The following is a 17,423-nucleotide window of genomic DNA, read 5'->3' as shown; positions in this document are numbered from 1 at the left end:
CGCAATTCTGAACCAAGAGACAGAGGCCTGGGATGAGCTAATGAAGGAGGCACCAAGTATGGAGGGGTGGGGACGGGTGGGAAGGCGAGGTTAGGGGCCTGCTCATGTTCCTTGATTCAACTGAAAGCTGCTAGTAACTGAAGGTCACTAGGCCCCCACTGCAGTGTGGTGCCCGTCAGCGGACGATAGGAACCGTGTGGCACACGGACCTGCCCCAGGTACACCAGCAGGCCCATTAGACAGTTCCCTACTAAGCACAGGCTGGAAACCAGCACAGACCCCACACTTTTAAGCACTGACCACACTGGGAAGCCAAGAGCTTGCTTTATTACATTTCCTCGGGTAAGTCTCCTGCCCCTGCTCCGACTTTGGCCCCAGCCAGTCAGGAGACCACAGTGGCCAGGAGATCCAGCTGCTGGCTGCCCCTGGCTCCAACACTGCAGTTGGGTAGATCCAAGGTACAGAAGTCAGTTCCCTGTGCTGTTTGTGGAGGACAGTGGTTCTGGTGGGAGGGGCAAGTGCATCTTCTGGAAGGTTCTAGTCAGGTCTTCAGCAGTATTGCTCCCACTAATGCATCATCTTCAGAGGTCTTTTGGAGTAGCAGACATTGTCTTTCAGTAGTGGTGACCCCACAGCCATGCCCACCTTGTTCCAACGGTGGCCTTTTTTGTAGATGGGCTTGACAGACTTGGGAGCCCAGCGAGTCAGATAGCTGTAGTGGGAACACAAGAGGTTGTCTGCTGGGGCAGGAAGAGCCAGGCAGCGTCCTCTGTGGCTGACCTGCAGGGGCTATGCAGCCTCCCTCACCAGTTTTCCTTTCTCAAAGGCAAAGCTTTTGGGGGGGGGGGCGGGGAACTACTGTTTTGTAAACAGAGTGTGTGGTCAGGGCTGAGGCAGGGCTGGTCAGGCAGCAGGCCTGGTTCCCTGGATCTTTAAGAGTTGTCAGTGTGCATCCACACTGCAGGCAGAGGAGAGGCTGCTTGCACAGCAGGTCTCTGGCCTGAAGCTAGAGACAGGAATGTGACAAAAGGCTGGCTCCTTTAGACATCTTAGCCTCCAGGGAACTTCCCAGGGCACCTCAATTGTTGCAGGACCCCACCCCTCACCCAATAGGAAGCAAGGGATGAGCAGTCCGTTCCAGCAGTCCATTCCAGCAGGTTTCTCTAAGTGGGAGGGGGCAGGGAAAGATGGCGGCCACCCATGGCCCTCTGGCCTCCTCTGGGGATAGCCCAGGCTCTGACTGTTCCTGGAAGAGTCGGTCATAGCACCAAGACTGGGGTTCACTGTTCATAATGAAACCTGGCTCCTGATCAGGAAAGCCCATCCTTCATACTCAGAGTTCAGCCACAAAGGCCAAGGGTCCTCCCGTGTTCTATGTGAGGTTGAGGCTTGCCCTGGTTGCCTCTAGAGACCCTCAAGTATTAGTTTAAAAACTAGTATTCCTGGCAGAAATTAAAAGTTACTTTTTGGCTGACATCTTCTGGCTGACAAAGACAGATGATTCACGCCTTCCCAGCTCTGTTCTTTGGACCTTGGTCTTGAGCTGTTAGCTTCATGCAGAGGGAAAGCTATGGGAAGTCTGTCCTGTACCCGTGTGTGCTGGGCACAGGAGGTAGGAAGAGGAGGCCTTCCCTAGCTGGCTGGAGACAACAACACTGGCCTGGGGAACTGTCTGCACAGGGGCTACTGTTTCTATGATCGGTTGTTCCAAGACAACAGGTTAGTCCAGCATAAGTTCCGTCACCACCACCTGGCCTTTTCTCCGGCCCCTCCCAGTCCCCAGAGGGAGAGGTGAAGACAGGGTTTATGTACAGGCCCATGAAATAGGGTGTTCATCAGGACTCAAGGACTTGAGAAGAGCCCATCTGCCCAGAGTCCCCAGAGCTACCCTCCTCTGCAATCCTTCAGTTAGCCTTGGCTGTGTCTGCACCACATGGAGCAGCCAGCTAACTGGGTAGGCTGGGGGGCATCCAATCAGCTCTCTGTGGATACCTCAGCTCTAGTGAGAACTCAGGCTTTCCTAAACCAGCCCCTTCCTACCTCTCCTGAGCAGGGCCTGGCCTGGACACATGTGTACTAAGCACAGGAGGCAAGGAGAGGAGATACTATCCCATCTGCTGGAAAAGAGAGTGCTGTGCCAGGGTGCTGAGGACACAGGAGCGAGCAGGGCCTAGGCCCGAGTGTAGCCTAGGGACCTTTGGGTGTAATCATAGCGAACAGAGATCAGTACCTCCTGAGCCAGGACTTCCCTTCCCCCAGGATGGCCTTTTGCAACTTAAGAGCCCCCACACATCATCAATCCTGTGTCACACTAAAGGACACCGGATGTAAGGGAGGGAGCCTGGCCTAGCTTCAAAGGCCCGAGGGCAGGATGGATTGTGTCCTCAGGCTAGCTGCTGTCTCTTAAAAAGCCAGGGTTGGGGGTGGGCTCAACCCCAAATGGACCAGAGCATGCCCTGCTCCTTGGGGCTGCTGGCAGATAGCCTAGCCCAGCTCAGCTTGGGCTCAGTGTCCAGGGATGGGGGAGGTAAGGCACAAAGAAGCAAGCCTCTATTATCCTATCTCTACCCTCTTTGCCCAGCAACTGGGTCTCAGTCTCCACCTAGGCTCTGGCAAGGATCTCTGCAAAGGTCTGCTGGGGAGTCCTGCTCTGCCTCAGTCCTCCTGCAGTGTCTCTTCCTCACTATCTCCAGAGGCAGCCTGACACACTGGGGGCGAGAGGAGCTGCTGGTCAGGGGCATAAGAACTGCAGTATCAATAGTAAAGACCCAGCTCTTTGCTGAACAAGGGGATATTACAGATCTAACTGCCTGTGAGGCTAATGTCAGGGAGAGGGGGACCTGCAACAGGACAGCTGTCCCAGAGTTAGGTGAGAATCTGCTTCCACTGGAGGAGGGGCCTGCCTAGCCTGCTGGTGCTGCACGGCTGACTTGCATCTGTCCTCCCTAAGGCCTCAGATAACTCGATGGCATGGCAGTTGTGTGGGCTGTTAACTGTATGACTGCAGGGAGCACTGGTAACTGACTACGCAGGCTGCTTTGATGCAATGCGGTGTACATCACCCTATGCTAGACAGTCCTCCCATGGCTAAGGCCTTGCTCTGCCCTGTAATGACCCAGTGCTGGAGAGAGCTGGGACATCAAAGTTTGTAGAAGTGCTCTGACTTGCCCATAGCAGTCAGTGCAGTGTGATATCATCAACAGGGACTGACACAGTCTAATGCCCAAGCAGCAGCTTCCTTGCCCCTGGGTCAAGGCCCTCTAGGACAGAGAGAGAAGGGAGCTGGGCCAGGAAGGTGGCAAACAGCATACAGTCCAGCCATGGCAGGAAAGGTGGAGGTGTGTGCTGGCTGGGAACGGAGCGAAGCAACACCCTCGCTCTCTTGGGCTGCTGACAAGCTCTCCTAGAATGCAATGAGCTCTATAGGCCCTGGAATGCTTGGGTTAATTTACGCATGTCTTCTTACCGGTTGAGCTTGGGTTTCTCCTTTGGTGAGCATCCCTCTGGAAGCCGTGGTCTATGATTCGGTAACAGACCTGAGTGGAAGGAAGGAAGACCACGTGAGCGGCAGTCTCCACAGCTCTCTCTCACCACCTCTCCTTCAGCTGTGACAGCTGGCTGGGAAGAGGAACTGGAGTCCCCACCACCCCTCTGAGCCTTGGGTACTGTGACCTGCTCGATGCGCCATCTTCACACACTCCTCGATTTTTCGGTGTTCTTCCCGGCACAAGCCTGTGACCCTCTGGGGCAGCATGCCTCCATGAGGCCGGATGAACTGACTGAGTAGCAATACATCCTAGTGAAAACCAAGAATAGGAATGTGGGTCACTTGGGTTTGCTTGTTTGCTGGGAACCTGGACCATGGGCTCCACAGGGCTCCCAGCACCTTCCCCCAAACGTCCTGACACCATCAGATGAGACCAGAAACGTTGTAATGAGCATTTTACCACCAGTCTTTCTTGGTAGCAAGATGCCTGGTGGCTATTCTCCTCTGCTGAGATGAGACATGTAAAGTGTTTCCATGAGAGGAATGCCTTTTTCACCTCACTCCCAGGATGGAGATGGCACAGGTGAAGTGCAGAGACTGCTATTCCTGCTCAGGTGCTAGAGCTGAGAGGGAGGGCACCAGATGAGAAGTTCAGTCCATGTTTCCTAAGCCTGTCACCCTGAAGGGAAGGGTCCCTAGGCTTCCTGTGGCCCCCCATACCTAACAAACTATGTGGGATAAGCCCAGCAAGGACAAACCCTCTCCCCCACTACAAACACTTGCCCTTGCCAGGTCCAATGTCAGCCTCAGCAGTCGCTTTCTGTTTGGCAGTCTGCTGCCCTGGCTGCCGTTGCTGTACAACTGCAGATCTGTTATAATGACTAAACAGCTCTTGGGGACCCAGGCCCGGAACTCTCAGCCCTACACTCATCAGAAGCAGGTAACAAGACTTGGACTAAGCCGCAGCTAACATGCTAGCTTGTATCCTCAGACCCTTTACTGCAGGCTGCCAAGCCAGCCAACAGCTGCACACAGCTTAGGCCAATAGTACTCCTAGTAGAAAAGGGAAAATGGAAAACAACTTTAGCCTTTACCTCAGAAAGAATTAGATTTCTTCTCCTGGAAAACCAAAGCCAAATCAATTTCCTGGAAAGAGCCAGTAGGAGACTGCCTCAGGTGTCTGCGCAGGCGTGGGCGTGGCCTCCCTCCCTATCTGCAGCTGAGATTACCAGCAGGCCTGTATATTCACTGACATCCACAAGAAGAAGCTCTCATCTCAGCCTTCTGCTGCATGCTCTTGGCACTTGGGAGGACCCAGGGCAGGGGGGGAGCCTGGGGTGGACTGAAGCCCCCAGGTTCCCAGCCCAGGAGATTAGTTGAGTCACTCTGTTCAGATCTTCCTGGTCTTATCACCTGACCAGGATCTCTGCCCTTAGTCATCCTGTGCCTTAATGGGGGAACTGGGACAACACAGGTCAAACAGAGCCTGAATCACCTGAAACCCTAAAACAGAGTGTTCGTGTCACCAGTGAGCACTCTCGAGAACTGTGTGGGGTGTCCAGGGCCAGGTCCTATCTTCTGCAGGGTAGTAGTTAGCACATGGGCTCTGCCAGGCACCTCAGGTTTGAAGCCCAGCTCTGATACTTAGTGCTGGGTGACTGCGGCACATTCATTAACTTCTTCACGATTGAGATTCCCTTATTGCAAAGCAAGGAAGAGGAAGTCCCTTCCTCATGGGGTTAATCAGAAATCTAAGGGCCGGTAAATGGCTCAGCCAGTAAACGGACTTGCCATCACGCCTGACTATCTAAGTTCCGTCCTCACACACACGGGAAGGAGAGAACTGAATCTCCATGCCTGTGCTGTGGCATCTGTGACCTCGAACGGACACACACTCCTCAAAGAGAGAAAGGTGGGGGTAGGGTGAAGAAGGACAACTAAGTGGTGTGGAGTCTGGAGCTCCACTGTGGACGCTAGAGTGTGTCCACAGGTCACATTGTGAACCACCTCATTACATACGGGGAGGAGAGCCAAATTCCATCCCCGTGGGAACTATCCCTGCCATTCTGAACAAGGCCACAAATGCAGTCAGTGGCTTCCAGCCCCGCAGTCCATGAGAACTTTAAAAATGCCAAGCTGATTGAGTCTGTCTGAAGCTGAGTTGTTTGAGCAGTGATTTTCCTTTTTAAAGAAAGTAAGTGCTGGGTGGTGGTGGCGCACGCCTTTAATCCTAGCACTTGGGAGGCAGAGGCAGGTGGATTTCTGAGTTCGAGGCCAGCCTGGTCTACAGAGTGAGTTCCAGGACAGCCAGAGCTTTACAGAGAAACCCTGTCTCAGAAAAAAAAAAAAAAAAGAAAGAAAGAAAGAGAAAAAAAGAAAAAAAAAAGTAAGTGGTTTTCCTCTGTATGTATGTGCACCCCGGGCTCCTCAGTACCCTTGGGGGACACAGGGATCATTAGCTACTCTAGAACTGGAGTTCTGGGTGGTTGTGAGCTGTCATGTGGGGGGCCAGGAACTAAGTTAACGTCCTTTGCAAGAGAAGCAAATACTCTTAACTGGTGAGCCATCACTCCAGCCCTATATTTCTTTTTTCTAAAAAAAAAAAAAAAAAAATTATTTTTGAGATTTTATTTTTATTCTATGCATACAGGTGTTTTGGCTGCATGTGTGTGAGTACCATGTACATGCAATGCCTGTGGAGGCCAGAAGAGGGTACTGGAATCTTTGGAACTTGATATATACAGCTCTTACCCACACTGTTCGTGTTCAGAACTGAAACCTTGTCCTCTGGAAGAGCAGCCAGTGTACTTAACCACTGAGTCATCTGTCCAGCCCTCAGCCCAGTATTTCTTCAAGCTACCACACCGACAGGGTTGACAGCTACTGGACAAAGTGCTGCCTTTGATGGCATTGTAGAATGCAGCTGTCACTCACTATATAGGGAGGACAGTGCTCAAGGTAAGAGGCCCCTGACCCCAGAGAATGCAGTGACAGTCTTTACCTCCACACTTACCTCATAGGTATATTTATGCTTCAGGTTCCAACGGCAGATGGGGCACTGGCCTGAGGGGTTAGGGGGATCTGGAGTTGCCTTGGGAGTTTCTGTGATTCGGCCTTCAATCTAAGAAGCAGGAAAAAAAAAGAAAAGTCCAGTGTGGGAGCCAGGGTCAGACATCAGACATGCAGGTCTTTAACTTTGATCACACCCTGCATGAATGCCAGTCGAAGCTTACTTCTGAGGGTCTCATGGCAGCAACGAACAGGTCTTCTTGCATGGTGGAGATTTTCTGTATCTGCTATATGCTGGGCCTTGGCCACAGGTTTGGTGGCCAGAGAGGTGATGAATACCTATAATCCCAGCACCAGGCGGTAGAGGCAGGAAAACTGTTTAAGGCTAGCCTAGGCTACACGGTATTAGGTTCCAAGCCAGCAGAGGTTCTACAGTAAGAATTTTGCTTTAAACCAGACCAAACAGCAATGACAACATAGACAGACAGAAACTGGTAACTAGAAGAGTGGTCTCAGCCTTCTGATGCTGCGATCCTTTAACACAGTTCCTCATGTGTGGTGACCCCCAACCATAACATTATTTTGCTACTTCATGACTGTGATTTGGCTACTATTCTGAATCGTAATGTAAACATCTGTATTTCCTGATGGTCTTTTGGGGGTGGAGACCCTCAGGTTGAGAACTGCTGAACTAGAAGAACGGTTTGCTGTTTCAGCTGGATGCTGTCTTCCTAGGCTTCCCCTGCCTCTGGGAAAGGAGACAGATGCACGTGGTTAAAAGTTCTAAATGGGGGTTGGAGACAGCTCAGCACTTAAGAGTATGCTCTGCTCGTGCACAGGACTGGGTCTTGGTCTCCTAGCACCCACTTCCAGGGGACTCTGGTGCCCTCTTTTGGCCTCTAAAAACATGCAGACAGCTAGATACACACATATGAAAAAGTTCCAAACGGCACAGAGAGGGATGCACTATTCAAAGGGAACGTCCGCCCAGTCAGCGCATTATCTGCAGAGAGTACTGTTTCCAGCTTCATGGATCAAACAAAGTCTATGCTAGCAGGTCCTGACCAACGGTGATGTGTGCCCCACACCCCGTCTGGCCACGTCTGGGGACATTTCTGATTGCACAATTGGAGAAGGGGTATTACGGGCATCTAGCAAGGATAAACAGGGAAGCCCTCACCACAAAGAGCAGCAGCCAATGCTGCAGCTGAGACACCCTGAGAAGAGCCAGACAAGAGTCTGTGCACTGCTACTCCTCTCTCCATCTGCACACACAGAAAACCCAAGCAGATGAACATAATACATTCCCTCCTCTAAAAACAACCATGGGTTCACTAGGTAACCTTGCTGGCTTGGAACTCATAATGTTGAGTAGGCAGGCCTCGTACTCGAAGTGAGTTCTGGGATTGCACTTCTCTTCACTTGTATCATTTTGGATAACACCTTTTAACTACTCTGCAGAGGCCACATGTGACATGACCTTCCCATCATGGATGTACCTTGTGACCCGGCCTTGGAATGGCTAAGTGTCCTAAAGCAATGATCTGGGAGTCAGCTTGAGTTGCAGGAGAGCTTAGCAGGCTTCTCTGAGGCTGAGCCTGAGAGCACAGTGGGGTGGATTTGAGAGGCACTGAGACAAAAGTAACCTTGTCCTGGGGCTGGGACTGGCCAAGGGACAGAGGCTACAAGTTCTCCTCAGTTATGCCAGGCACCACTACCCACCCCCGCTTCTACCATGGCAACCCTAAACACGTCAGAGAGAAGCTGTGGGCCAGGGAAAATCTGAAGGTGCATGGGAAGCCTTGGGAGGGGCCTTGAAGGCCCCAGGAGAGAGCTAACACTCACAGGCTCACTGTTATTCACCCCGTTCTGTGCTAAGAATGGCTCACATATTATATACCAGTCTATTTAACTCCCACAACTATGTGCAGCAGGTGCTGGATCTTATTTTGGAGGACACACACCCACAGTCAGCCACGGCAGCACCTGACCAGGCATGCATGGGCTCACCCCAGAGCCAGTGTCTCCATATGCTTTCTACAAACAGCAGATTTGTGCCTTACATGAAAAAAATCTTTTAACATTAAAAGTCAACATGAACAGCACCAATAGCTAAGAAGTAAGCCTTCACTTCTGAATGCCTAACAGAATCCTTAAGAGATGCTGTTACTGGTGTTACAGAACCAGTTAGTTCTGAAGAGTCTAAAGATGGCAGCTGAGATAGCTAGACATGGTCTGCCAGGGTCTTCAAGGGAAACCGGAAATAGCCAACAGAAGAATAGGCATCCTAATGAGGTAAAAAAAAAAAGGCTGTACCCAGGCCAGCAGTAATAGTGGGAGATGTGGTGAGGAGGGGGAGATGCGGTGGGGAGGGGGAGATGCGGTGGGTAGTGGGACACTCTCTTTAGCATTGAGAACTAAACTCTGTACCCAGAAAAGCAGAAGCAATGTGCTACTTCAAAAATCTGATATCAGCTGGTGTGATGGTATACGCCTTTACTCCCAGCATTCAGGAGGCAGACATAGGCAGATCTCTGTGAGTTTGAGGGCAGCCTGGTCTACACAGACAGAGAGACCCTGTCTCAAAAAACAAAAACAAAAAAGGCTGATGTCACTCCACTCTAGCTGTCTTCAGACACCCCAGAAGAGGGCATCAGATCTCATTACGGATGGTTGTGAGCCACCATGTGGTTGCTGGGATTTGAACTCAGGACCTTCAGAAGAGCAGTCCGTGCTCTTAACAGCTGAGCCATCTCTCCAGCCCGCAGTCAGTGCTCTTAACCGCTGAGCCATCTCTCTAGTCCCCTCTCCAGCACAGAGTTCATAGGGTGAATCCTTGTTTTAGCTTTTTGTCATTTGAAACAGGGTCTCATGGAGGCCAGGCTTGCCTTGGACTCACTGTAAAGCTGAGGGTGGCCTTGAACTCCAGCTTCTCTAAGTACAGAGATTACAGTATGCACAATCATGCCCAGATTGCTTTAGGTTTTGATCCGAGAATAGAGAAGTGCCTTAAGGACATGGAGTTCCCTAAACAGTAAGAACTGGGTGGATGCTAACCAGCAGAAGGGCCAAGGAGGTATTCTGGGAGAAGAATGACTGGATTTCCCCCAGGGATAAGACTGTCTTAGGGTAGACTATATTTGGCTGACTGCCAGAGAGGTTAAGCCCCTGGTCCACATGGAAGTTCCTGAGCCTTCTGGGAGCTCTGTGAGGTGGCTGAGAATTTCTTGGAGGGATAGAAGGCCATGTGAAAACAAGGTTGTCTTTTAAGGATTATGGGATAATCTAGGCCCCATGACTGACTCCCAAGGGAGGTGAGATGGGCTCAGTGAGGGAAAGGGGGGTATGGGAGGAAGAATCGTTCCAGCTTTCTTACCAAGAGACAAGCCAAGATGCCAGCTAGTGAGGTTGGGGCCCAGGGCCTGCCACCTCCTAATGCATCACTTAAGGGTACTAAGTCATTCCAGACAGAAGGTATGGATCAGAAGGGCGGGCCCTGGCCCTGGGCCAGCTAACTCTGGCTCTGTAGGCCTGCAATGCCGCCTTAGTTTCCCCTTTGGGAAACTGATTTATCACCTGCCAGAGAACATATTAGTAAAGACCTCTGAGACTTTGTCATACAAAAGGTCACTTTAATCAAGTAACAGATACCTCAGCACAGGCCCAGCGACTGTTCCTGATTAACCACACTACGGCACGCAGCCCGAGAAATAGTAGACTTCAGGATTTATGGTCTCAGAGGGAGCAGATCCTGGAGCCAGGAGTCCACATTGGGCCTCCGTCCATCCATCCCTCAGAGGAGCAGCCAGGCGGCTCCGAACGTTAAGGAGGTCGTGAGTGGCCAACGCAGCGATACTTACTACAGTCGTCTTCCCTTCTTGGATCTTCACCACTACAGAGATAAAGGGGAAAAATTAGGTCAGCCATTTAATAAGGAACAGGGAGTTTCAAATAACAGCTCAAATTCTACACAGGCAGAGGAGAGGAGCCTTCAGGCTGCACTCTCCCACGGTCTGCCTGGGACAGAAAGTAAGCAGGGTTCACCCCTAAGTGCCAGGGCTCTATGCCCTTGAGGCTGACTGTAGGCAAGCCTGGGATGCTCTGGCTGCAGCATCTCTGTAGGAGTAAGGGGCTCCAGGCTTGCTCTTTGCCTTTTGAAGCTGAGATTCATCTTGATTTTGACCAGAAGAATTGGCAAACTCAATAGCTGTGGCAGAAAAATTGCTATGAGTTTGTGGCTACAAAAGTAAATCAGAAAGCTTTTGGAGCAGCAGGCCTGAAAGAGTCAGAAGTACCCTTTGCACATGTCTCCTTGCACAGTGAATCAGCCCAAAATATAATCTAAAACACAGCACTGTCTGTGTCTCAATGGTGGCTTATCCACTCCTCAAAACATACCCTGAAAATCCTGTCAAGGCTGCATGAGACTGGCCACGAGGGAAATACTTTCTGCTCCATCCTTCTTCATCTCTCCCTGCAGGGTTGTGTTCTGCTACCATACCAGAGAAAGGGGATGGCAGAGGTAGCAAGCAGGAGCCTGCAGACAGTAGGCTCAAGGGCTTGGGGCAACCCAGAGCCTACTGATGCCTGAGGTGGCAAGAGAGAAGTGGAAGCAAGACCATCAGCTGCACACATCTGTCAGGCTACACAAACTTCCCATTTCACCTAACTAGGCCACTGAATGACAAGGCTGATGGTTATCAGAGCTGCCAGTTCACATACAGCAACTGTTCTTGGAGAATCTCCCATGTTCCTGGCCTGTTTAGAAAGAAAAAGCCACAGCTGCTAGCAAGAAACTGGTACACAGCAAATAATCAATAAGTGCTATGTTTAAGGAGTGAAATAATCGTTCACCGTCTCCTTTTAACTATTAGCTGCTGCAATAGGAAGCTCAAGCTCACATAATCTGCAAACTGCCTCTCCAGAAATGAAAATCCCAGTTAAACAGTAGTTTGGCTAACACAGTTTGGTTTTACTAACATAAGAAATAATATAGACTAGAAAAGTGCCTAAGATCCTTGACTGTGAGAATCCAGTGGGAGCTAAAGATCTTTCCTAGGAAAAATATCCAACCGCAAATACACAAGTTAGCTGTGGGCTGCAGGAGGCCCTCAGCCAGCTGTGGGGTGTGTGTTAAGAGACCTGGCTATCCCTCAGACGTGGAAGGGGGGTACTCCTGCTTCTTCTTTCTGCCTATCATATTCTCTAAAATAAACATATACTGCTTCTGCAAAAGCATAATATAAACAACAAAAAGAGAAGGGCCTAAGGGAAAGGCAATGCTAACCCAATCAGAGTCCATGTTAGCATCTGTGCCCAGTGATCTCTGTGACCAACGCCTAATTGGACACAGGCTGTCTGGAACTACCCCTCATTTGTTTTCTGGGCAGACCATTCATAAAGAATCGTTACTCCAAAACAACCAAACTGAGAGCCGTCCATGCCCAAGTCTAGACACAGAAAACTGAAACAATGACCAGAAAAACCCAGAGCCTTTCTTTGGAAAACATTATAGCCACTTATATGAACTAGGTTCCTTGTGTGTAAAAGAAACTGCGTCACCTCACACACGGTTTTACTTGTCCAGAACAGAGACCAACCCATGAAGGGGATGTGGGTGAGACACAACCTGGTCGTCAGCCTAGAAGCCAGCACAGCTGCAGAGGGAAAGTCACCATGATGTGTCCACTGCAGACTGGCCCACACAAGGGGACCAGGGAGAACCGAAGAAGAGTGTATCTCCACCCCACAGTAGACCCCAGGTACTGTAGAAACTTTGCTACTTTGGAGAATGCAAACTGAGGGAGGGCCAGAGGGCAACCAAATGGGAGCAACAACAGGTAGGGGGTAAGTTTCTCAGAAGTCTCAGGAAACAAAAGCAGAGACACATTCTTATACCACTGAAGTCAGCATCAGGACAATGGCCTGAAACACAAAGAGCATAAACATGTGGTTTCCTTCTTGGTCCAGGCACTTGGGCCCTAACCATGAGGTAAACAAGTCTAACGAAACACACATCACTCTAGGCAAAGACCCAAACCCTGAAGTCATCCCACTGGCCCCTGGAAAAGAGATCAAAGCCCATTGCAAGCTCCACTGTTCACAAGCTCTCCCACAGCAACCTCGAGCCAGTGAGTGTCTTTCTAGAAGCTAGTGGGTAAAACAATAGGCAGATACTTATCTAAGAGAGACAATCTGTCAAACCAGAGGAATGACCCAAGGAACTCCGGGAGACAGAGATTGATCAGGGTGCTGAGTTAGTGCAGGGGGAGAAGGCCCGGCTGGGGCCTGGAGAGGCCCTGAGCAGAGTTTAAGCCTCTGGAAAGAGGAGATAAGAATCAAAAATAGTATTGCTTTTCAGTGTGCATAGAAAAACATGGCAAAACCAAACAAAACCTGAGATCCATTTTGTCCATTCAAGAGAAGTGAGGTGGATACAAAAGCTGGACTAAGTAAGGTTCAGGCACCAACAGAAAACTTGTTTAGGAAAAGGTGCAACCACGCCTGCATCCTAAGACTTGTCAGCAAGAAGGAAGCCACCAGAGACCACTGCTTTCTAAGTAGAGCTAAGGCTGCAACCTCTCAATGCAGGCACCCTTGCCCACATGGCGATCTGCCTCACGTGAGGCAGCACATGCACTAGAGTAAGGAAGTCAGGCTCGTTCGACCTCCTGGGCAGATTCTTTGTCCCAGAGAAGATAAGTAAAGCAAGGATGCAACTCATAAAGAGGTCCTCCCAGTACTTGAGTAAATACTCCTAGGATGGCGTCCAAGGTAACCGAAGTGTAACAGCTTGGAGCAAGCAGCAGCACAATGAGGATTTGACGACGCCGGTGATGGACCAACAACTGTGGCTGTGTAGTAAAGGAGGCAGAGAGTGAAGACAGAGGATGGAAGGGTGCAGGGCCCTACAGCAGCAAGTAGCTGAAGAATCCAAGGATCTGTGGAAAGTGAGATCTAAGCAGAGCATGGAGTGGCTGGAAGGCAGCCCTCTGCTCTAACAACCAACACTGCTTGTGCTTCTGGCCTCTGCTTTCTTTCCTCAAGCACCATCTCCTTCAGTTCCATCATTTGAACTGCTGGCTCTTTAATGGCCTCCCATAGCCCTTTCCTGGAATTCCTGATGGAATATCCTTCCACCCTGGGCTTCAGAATGAGTCTTATTGCTACCGAACACATTTCCCATTAGCAGAATACTCAAATCCTAAAACCCCCAACTTGCTCATCCCTCTCAAAGGTCTTTGCTATAGATCTGCTGTCCCTATCAGAGAGCACTCTTAGCTTACTGGAACAGATGAAACCCATTCCCGTCAGCCTTTCTTCATTTCAGTACATTCTGCCTTAGGATCACAGTTAGTTAATTCATACGTGCGTGGTTTCTTGTTGTGAATGCACTTCCTTCCCAAGGGCTCTCAGTGTGGTAACGCAGGGAATCTCTAACCCGATCCTTGCTAAGTCTGACGTTGTCACTGATGAAATTAAATTACTAAAGGTTCTTTGGCAAGTTAACAGCTAAGAACCTTTCAGGAAAGGAGGGAACAAGAGGTGGGCCTGCCACAGAGTGCCGAGGTTGTTATACCGGAGACACCGAGTGCTGCCTCTACTTTCAACTGTACTTACAGCTCAAGTTAGGCTTTATAAGTGGATTCCTCTTAACAAAATAAAGACAGCTAAGGTCTACCTTTAAGGACGACCGAGAAGATAGTTCTTGAAACCCTCACACATTACTGCAAGAAGGCCCTTAGTAAATCACAACGTCCTCATTTGTCTTCCTTCAGTCCTGCTGCTTCCATAATCTGCTCACTCTCACTTTGGGCTGTCAGGACCTGTCAATCACTCGCCTCCACCCCCATCTTAGAAACACAGGGCTTCCCTGTGTAACCCTGGCTGGCCAGGAACTCTCTAAGTAGGCCAGGCTAACCTTAAAACTCACAGAAATCCTCCTACCTCTGCCTCTGCTTCCCAAATGTCAGGATTAAAGGTATGTATTAAGTCCGGCAGTGGTGGCGCACGCCTTTAAACCCCAGTGGTTGGGGCAGAGGCAGGCAGATCTCTGAGTTTGAGGTCAGACTGGCCTACAGAGTAAGTTTCAGTATAGCCAGGGCTACAAAGAGAAATCCTGTCTGGAAAAACCAAACTCTGGGGCTGGAGAGATGGCTCTGTGGTTAAGAGCACTGACTGCTCTTCCATACGTCCTGAGTTCAAATCCCAGAAACCACATGGTGGCTCACAACCATCTGTAATGAGATCTGATGCCTCTTCTGGTGCATCTGAAGATAGCTACAGTGTACTTACATATAACAAATAAATCTAAAAAAAAAAAAAAAAAAAAGAAAGAAAAGAAAGAAAGGAAGAAAGAGAGAAAGGAAGAAAAACACTAACCTACTCCCAACCCTAGTTTGTGTATGTGTGTGTTTGGGCCAGCTGGTTCTTTGTTGTGGAGTTGTCATGTGTATTCTAAGACATTTAATAGTATCCCTATCCACTCACCAGGTGCTGATACTACCAGTTCTGAAAACCAAAAAGGTTTCTAGACACTGCTAAATGTTTTGGGGGTGAGAATGGGGACTAGAGGTCCACCCTGACTGAGAAACAGTGCCCTAGACTAAAAGTTACAGCAACAGCACTGGATTCTTACTAGTTATATAGTTTTATCTTTGAAAAACAAGAGGCTTGACTATTTTCAGCAAGAGACTCAGCTTGTTTTCCACAACTGGGAATGTTATATGTACAATACTATTTCACTGACAAGCATCCTCACTAGAGCAATGAAAATCAGCTGTATATGCCTTTGCAAAAGGGAGAGTGCCACAAGGTTCCCTTAAAGGTTCAGACATGGGTGAGCCAAAAGAATATAAAACATGACAGCACTCTCATGTAAAAGCATATCAATTCAATTCAATATTTAGCCTTTGGTCCAGGCTGTCTAAACAGTGGCTAATCGATAGAAGAGTTGCAATTAGGTATTTGTGGAGAAAATGACTCCAAAGACTGATTAGATGGTTCAGCATTCCACAGACTCTTCAGTTAAGAAGCCCTTACTAAAAAAAAAAGAAAAAGCCGGGCAGTGGTGGTGCATGCCTTTAATCCCAGCACTTGGGGGACAGAGACAGGTGGATTTCTGAGTTTGAGGCCAACCTGATCTACAGATTGAGTTCCATGACAGCCATGGCTATACAGAGAAACCCTGTCTTGAAAAACAAAACAAACAAGCCCTTACTCAGGGAGAAAAGGTAGGTGGATCTTTGTGAGTTTAAGGCCAGCTTGATCTACACAGCAAGTTCTAGGTCAGTACAGTGAGCGCTTGCCTCAAAAAACCAAAGAAGTTTTATGCTGTATTCATAAGGGATATGCAATTTGGAGCTGTTAGGATCTGACAAGTTACCCTCAAAAACATCATGTCCACTCTGTCATCCACAAGATCTCTGGTGACTTTCTTGATGAGTTAATGTGACTCAGGCAGCATCTGGACTTTTTTTGTCCTTAGCAAAGGTTCCATCTTCCATTATGCTTGACTTCTCGAGTGCACTTGCTACCAGCATCTCCCCACCTGCCCCCATTAATTATCTCTTGATTTCCCTGAACTGAATCCCATATCAGCATTCTGCTTTTTCTTCTTCTTCTTTAATCTTCAAGACAGGGTATCTCTGTCCTAGAACTCGACCTGAAGGCCAGACTGGCCTTGAACTCAATCTGTCTGCCTCTGCCTCCTGGGATTAAAGGGGTACTACCACTGCCCATCTTATCTGCCACTCTTAATGAAATTAGAGTTTGAAACTAAAAAGAGACGTCTTCTAAGCTGTGTATAATGGTTATATACAATGGTTATTCAGTGGCTCCTTTTTTTTTTCTTTCTGCTCTCTCTAACCATAATTATTACTCTTTCCAACTGGTTACTTCTCAGCTTTAACTAATAGTTCCTGGTTGGCCAATTTTAAAGACAAGTCCCTTCCCTCATCATTTCTTTATCTACATCACTTATCCTTTCCTGCTTCCCACAGAATACAGAAAAGACTATATCCAGAAAGACCTTTCACTCTGCCCAATTCCATCCTTTCACGAGCCTGTTCAAGGAACATCCTCTTTATGAAAATTTCCAACTGACTTTGCTACTTCCGGTTAAAGAATCTTACTGTATTCTTTCATGCAAACAGATAATTTCCGTTTATTGGTGGGTGATGTATACATAGCTCATTAGAACCCAAGCGGCACAGGACGCTGTAAAGCATAGTCCTTTTACAACTAGACTCACAGCATTTGGCCTTCAATAAAGTCTCAGTTGATGCTAGAATCTGGTTACTTTTCTAGGTTTAACATTAACGAAATGCAGACCTAACACTTAGCAATTGCTTCTGTTTTAGTTGTTCAACTGCCTTTGCACTTGGCTATTTTCTCTCAAATCGGTAGCCCAGGCAGAGAAAGTGACCACTTAACCACATTTTTCAGAGAAGAATTGGAAAGGCAGGCTTTGCGGCATGCTTTAACCAAGGAGGAGACGGTTTGGAAAATAGAGGAGAATTAACATTCAGCCCTTTACAGCTTTTCTGAACTCTGAGACACTCTTTTCTTTGATATTTAAATGACGAGGCCTTTCTCTCAGTTCTCAACGACTTTCGGAAGACTCTAAGAACCCGGAGGTGAAGCCACACCGCCAGGGTCTCCGAATCGTGCCGAGAGGGAGGAGCACATCGGGGTTGGCGGAAGTGTCATGACGCTCATCTCAAGTCCTGGAGGTCTCTGGGTCCTGGGACTCACCTTCTCTCAATCCGCGAGCTGGCCATAACCAGCCGGTCGCGGCGGGGCCTGACAGGAACGCTTGGAGCTGCCGCCCGCAGCCGGACACCAGAGCCCTGAGGGCCGCCATCTTGGGACACACCTGACCGCGTGTGCACTTCCGCTTCCGGAGCAGGGGTGTGCGCAGCCGCTG

The 17,423-nt window shown here is 49.2% G+C and overlaps 1 protein-coding gene across 1 annotated transcript; it reads right to left on the bottom strand.

Moving 5' to 3' along the window:
• Positions 1-305: 305 nt before the first annotated feature.
• Mrps18a (mitochondrial ribosomal protein S18A) lies at positions 306-17,388 on the bottom strand. Its single transcript, XM_031347627.1, has 6 exons — positions 17,252-17,388; positions 10,357-10,388; positions 6,501-6,608; positions 3,673-3,796; positions 3,467-3,536; positions 306-712 (listed from the first exon to the last, which is right to left on the bottom strand). The coding sequence occupies exons 1-6, from the start codon at positions 17,358-17,360 to the stop codon at positions 568-570; spliced, it is 588 nt and encodes a 195-aa protein (XP_031203487.1). The 5' UTR covers positions 17,361-17,388; the 3' UTR covers positions 306-567.
• Between the last annotated feature and the right edge of the window lie 35 nt (positions 17,389-17,423).

This window comes from Mastomys coucha, unplaced genomic scaffold, assembly GCF_008632895.1.
Source record: "Mastomys coucha isolate ucsf_1 unplaced genomic scaffold, UCSF_Mcou_1 pScaffold3, whole genome shotgun sequence".
In the NCBI taxonomy this organism is placed as follows: Eukaryota; Metazoa; Chordata; class Mammalia; order Rodentia; family Muridae; genus Mastomys; species Mastomys coucha.
Note: the sequence above shows the minus strand (reverse complement) of the source record. Positions and strands in the feature narration are given on the sequence as shown.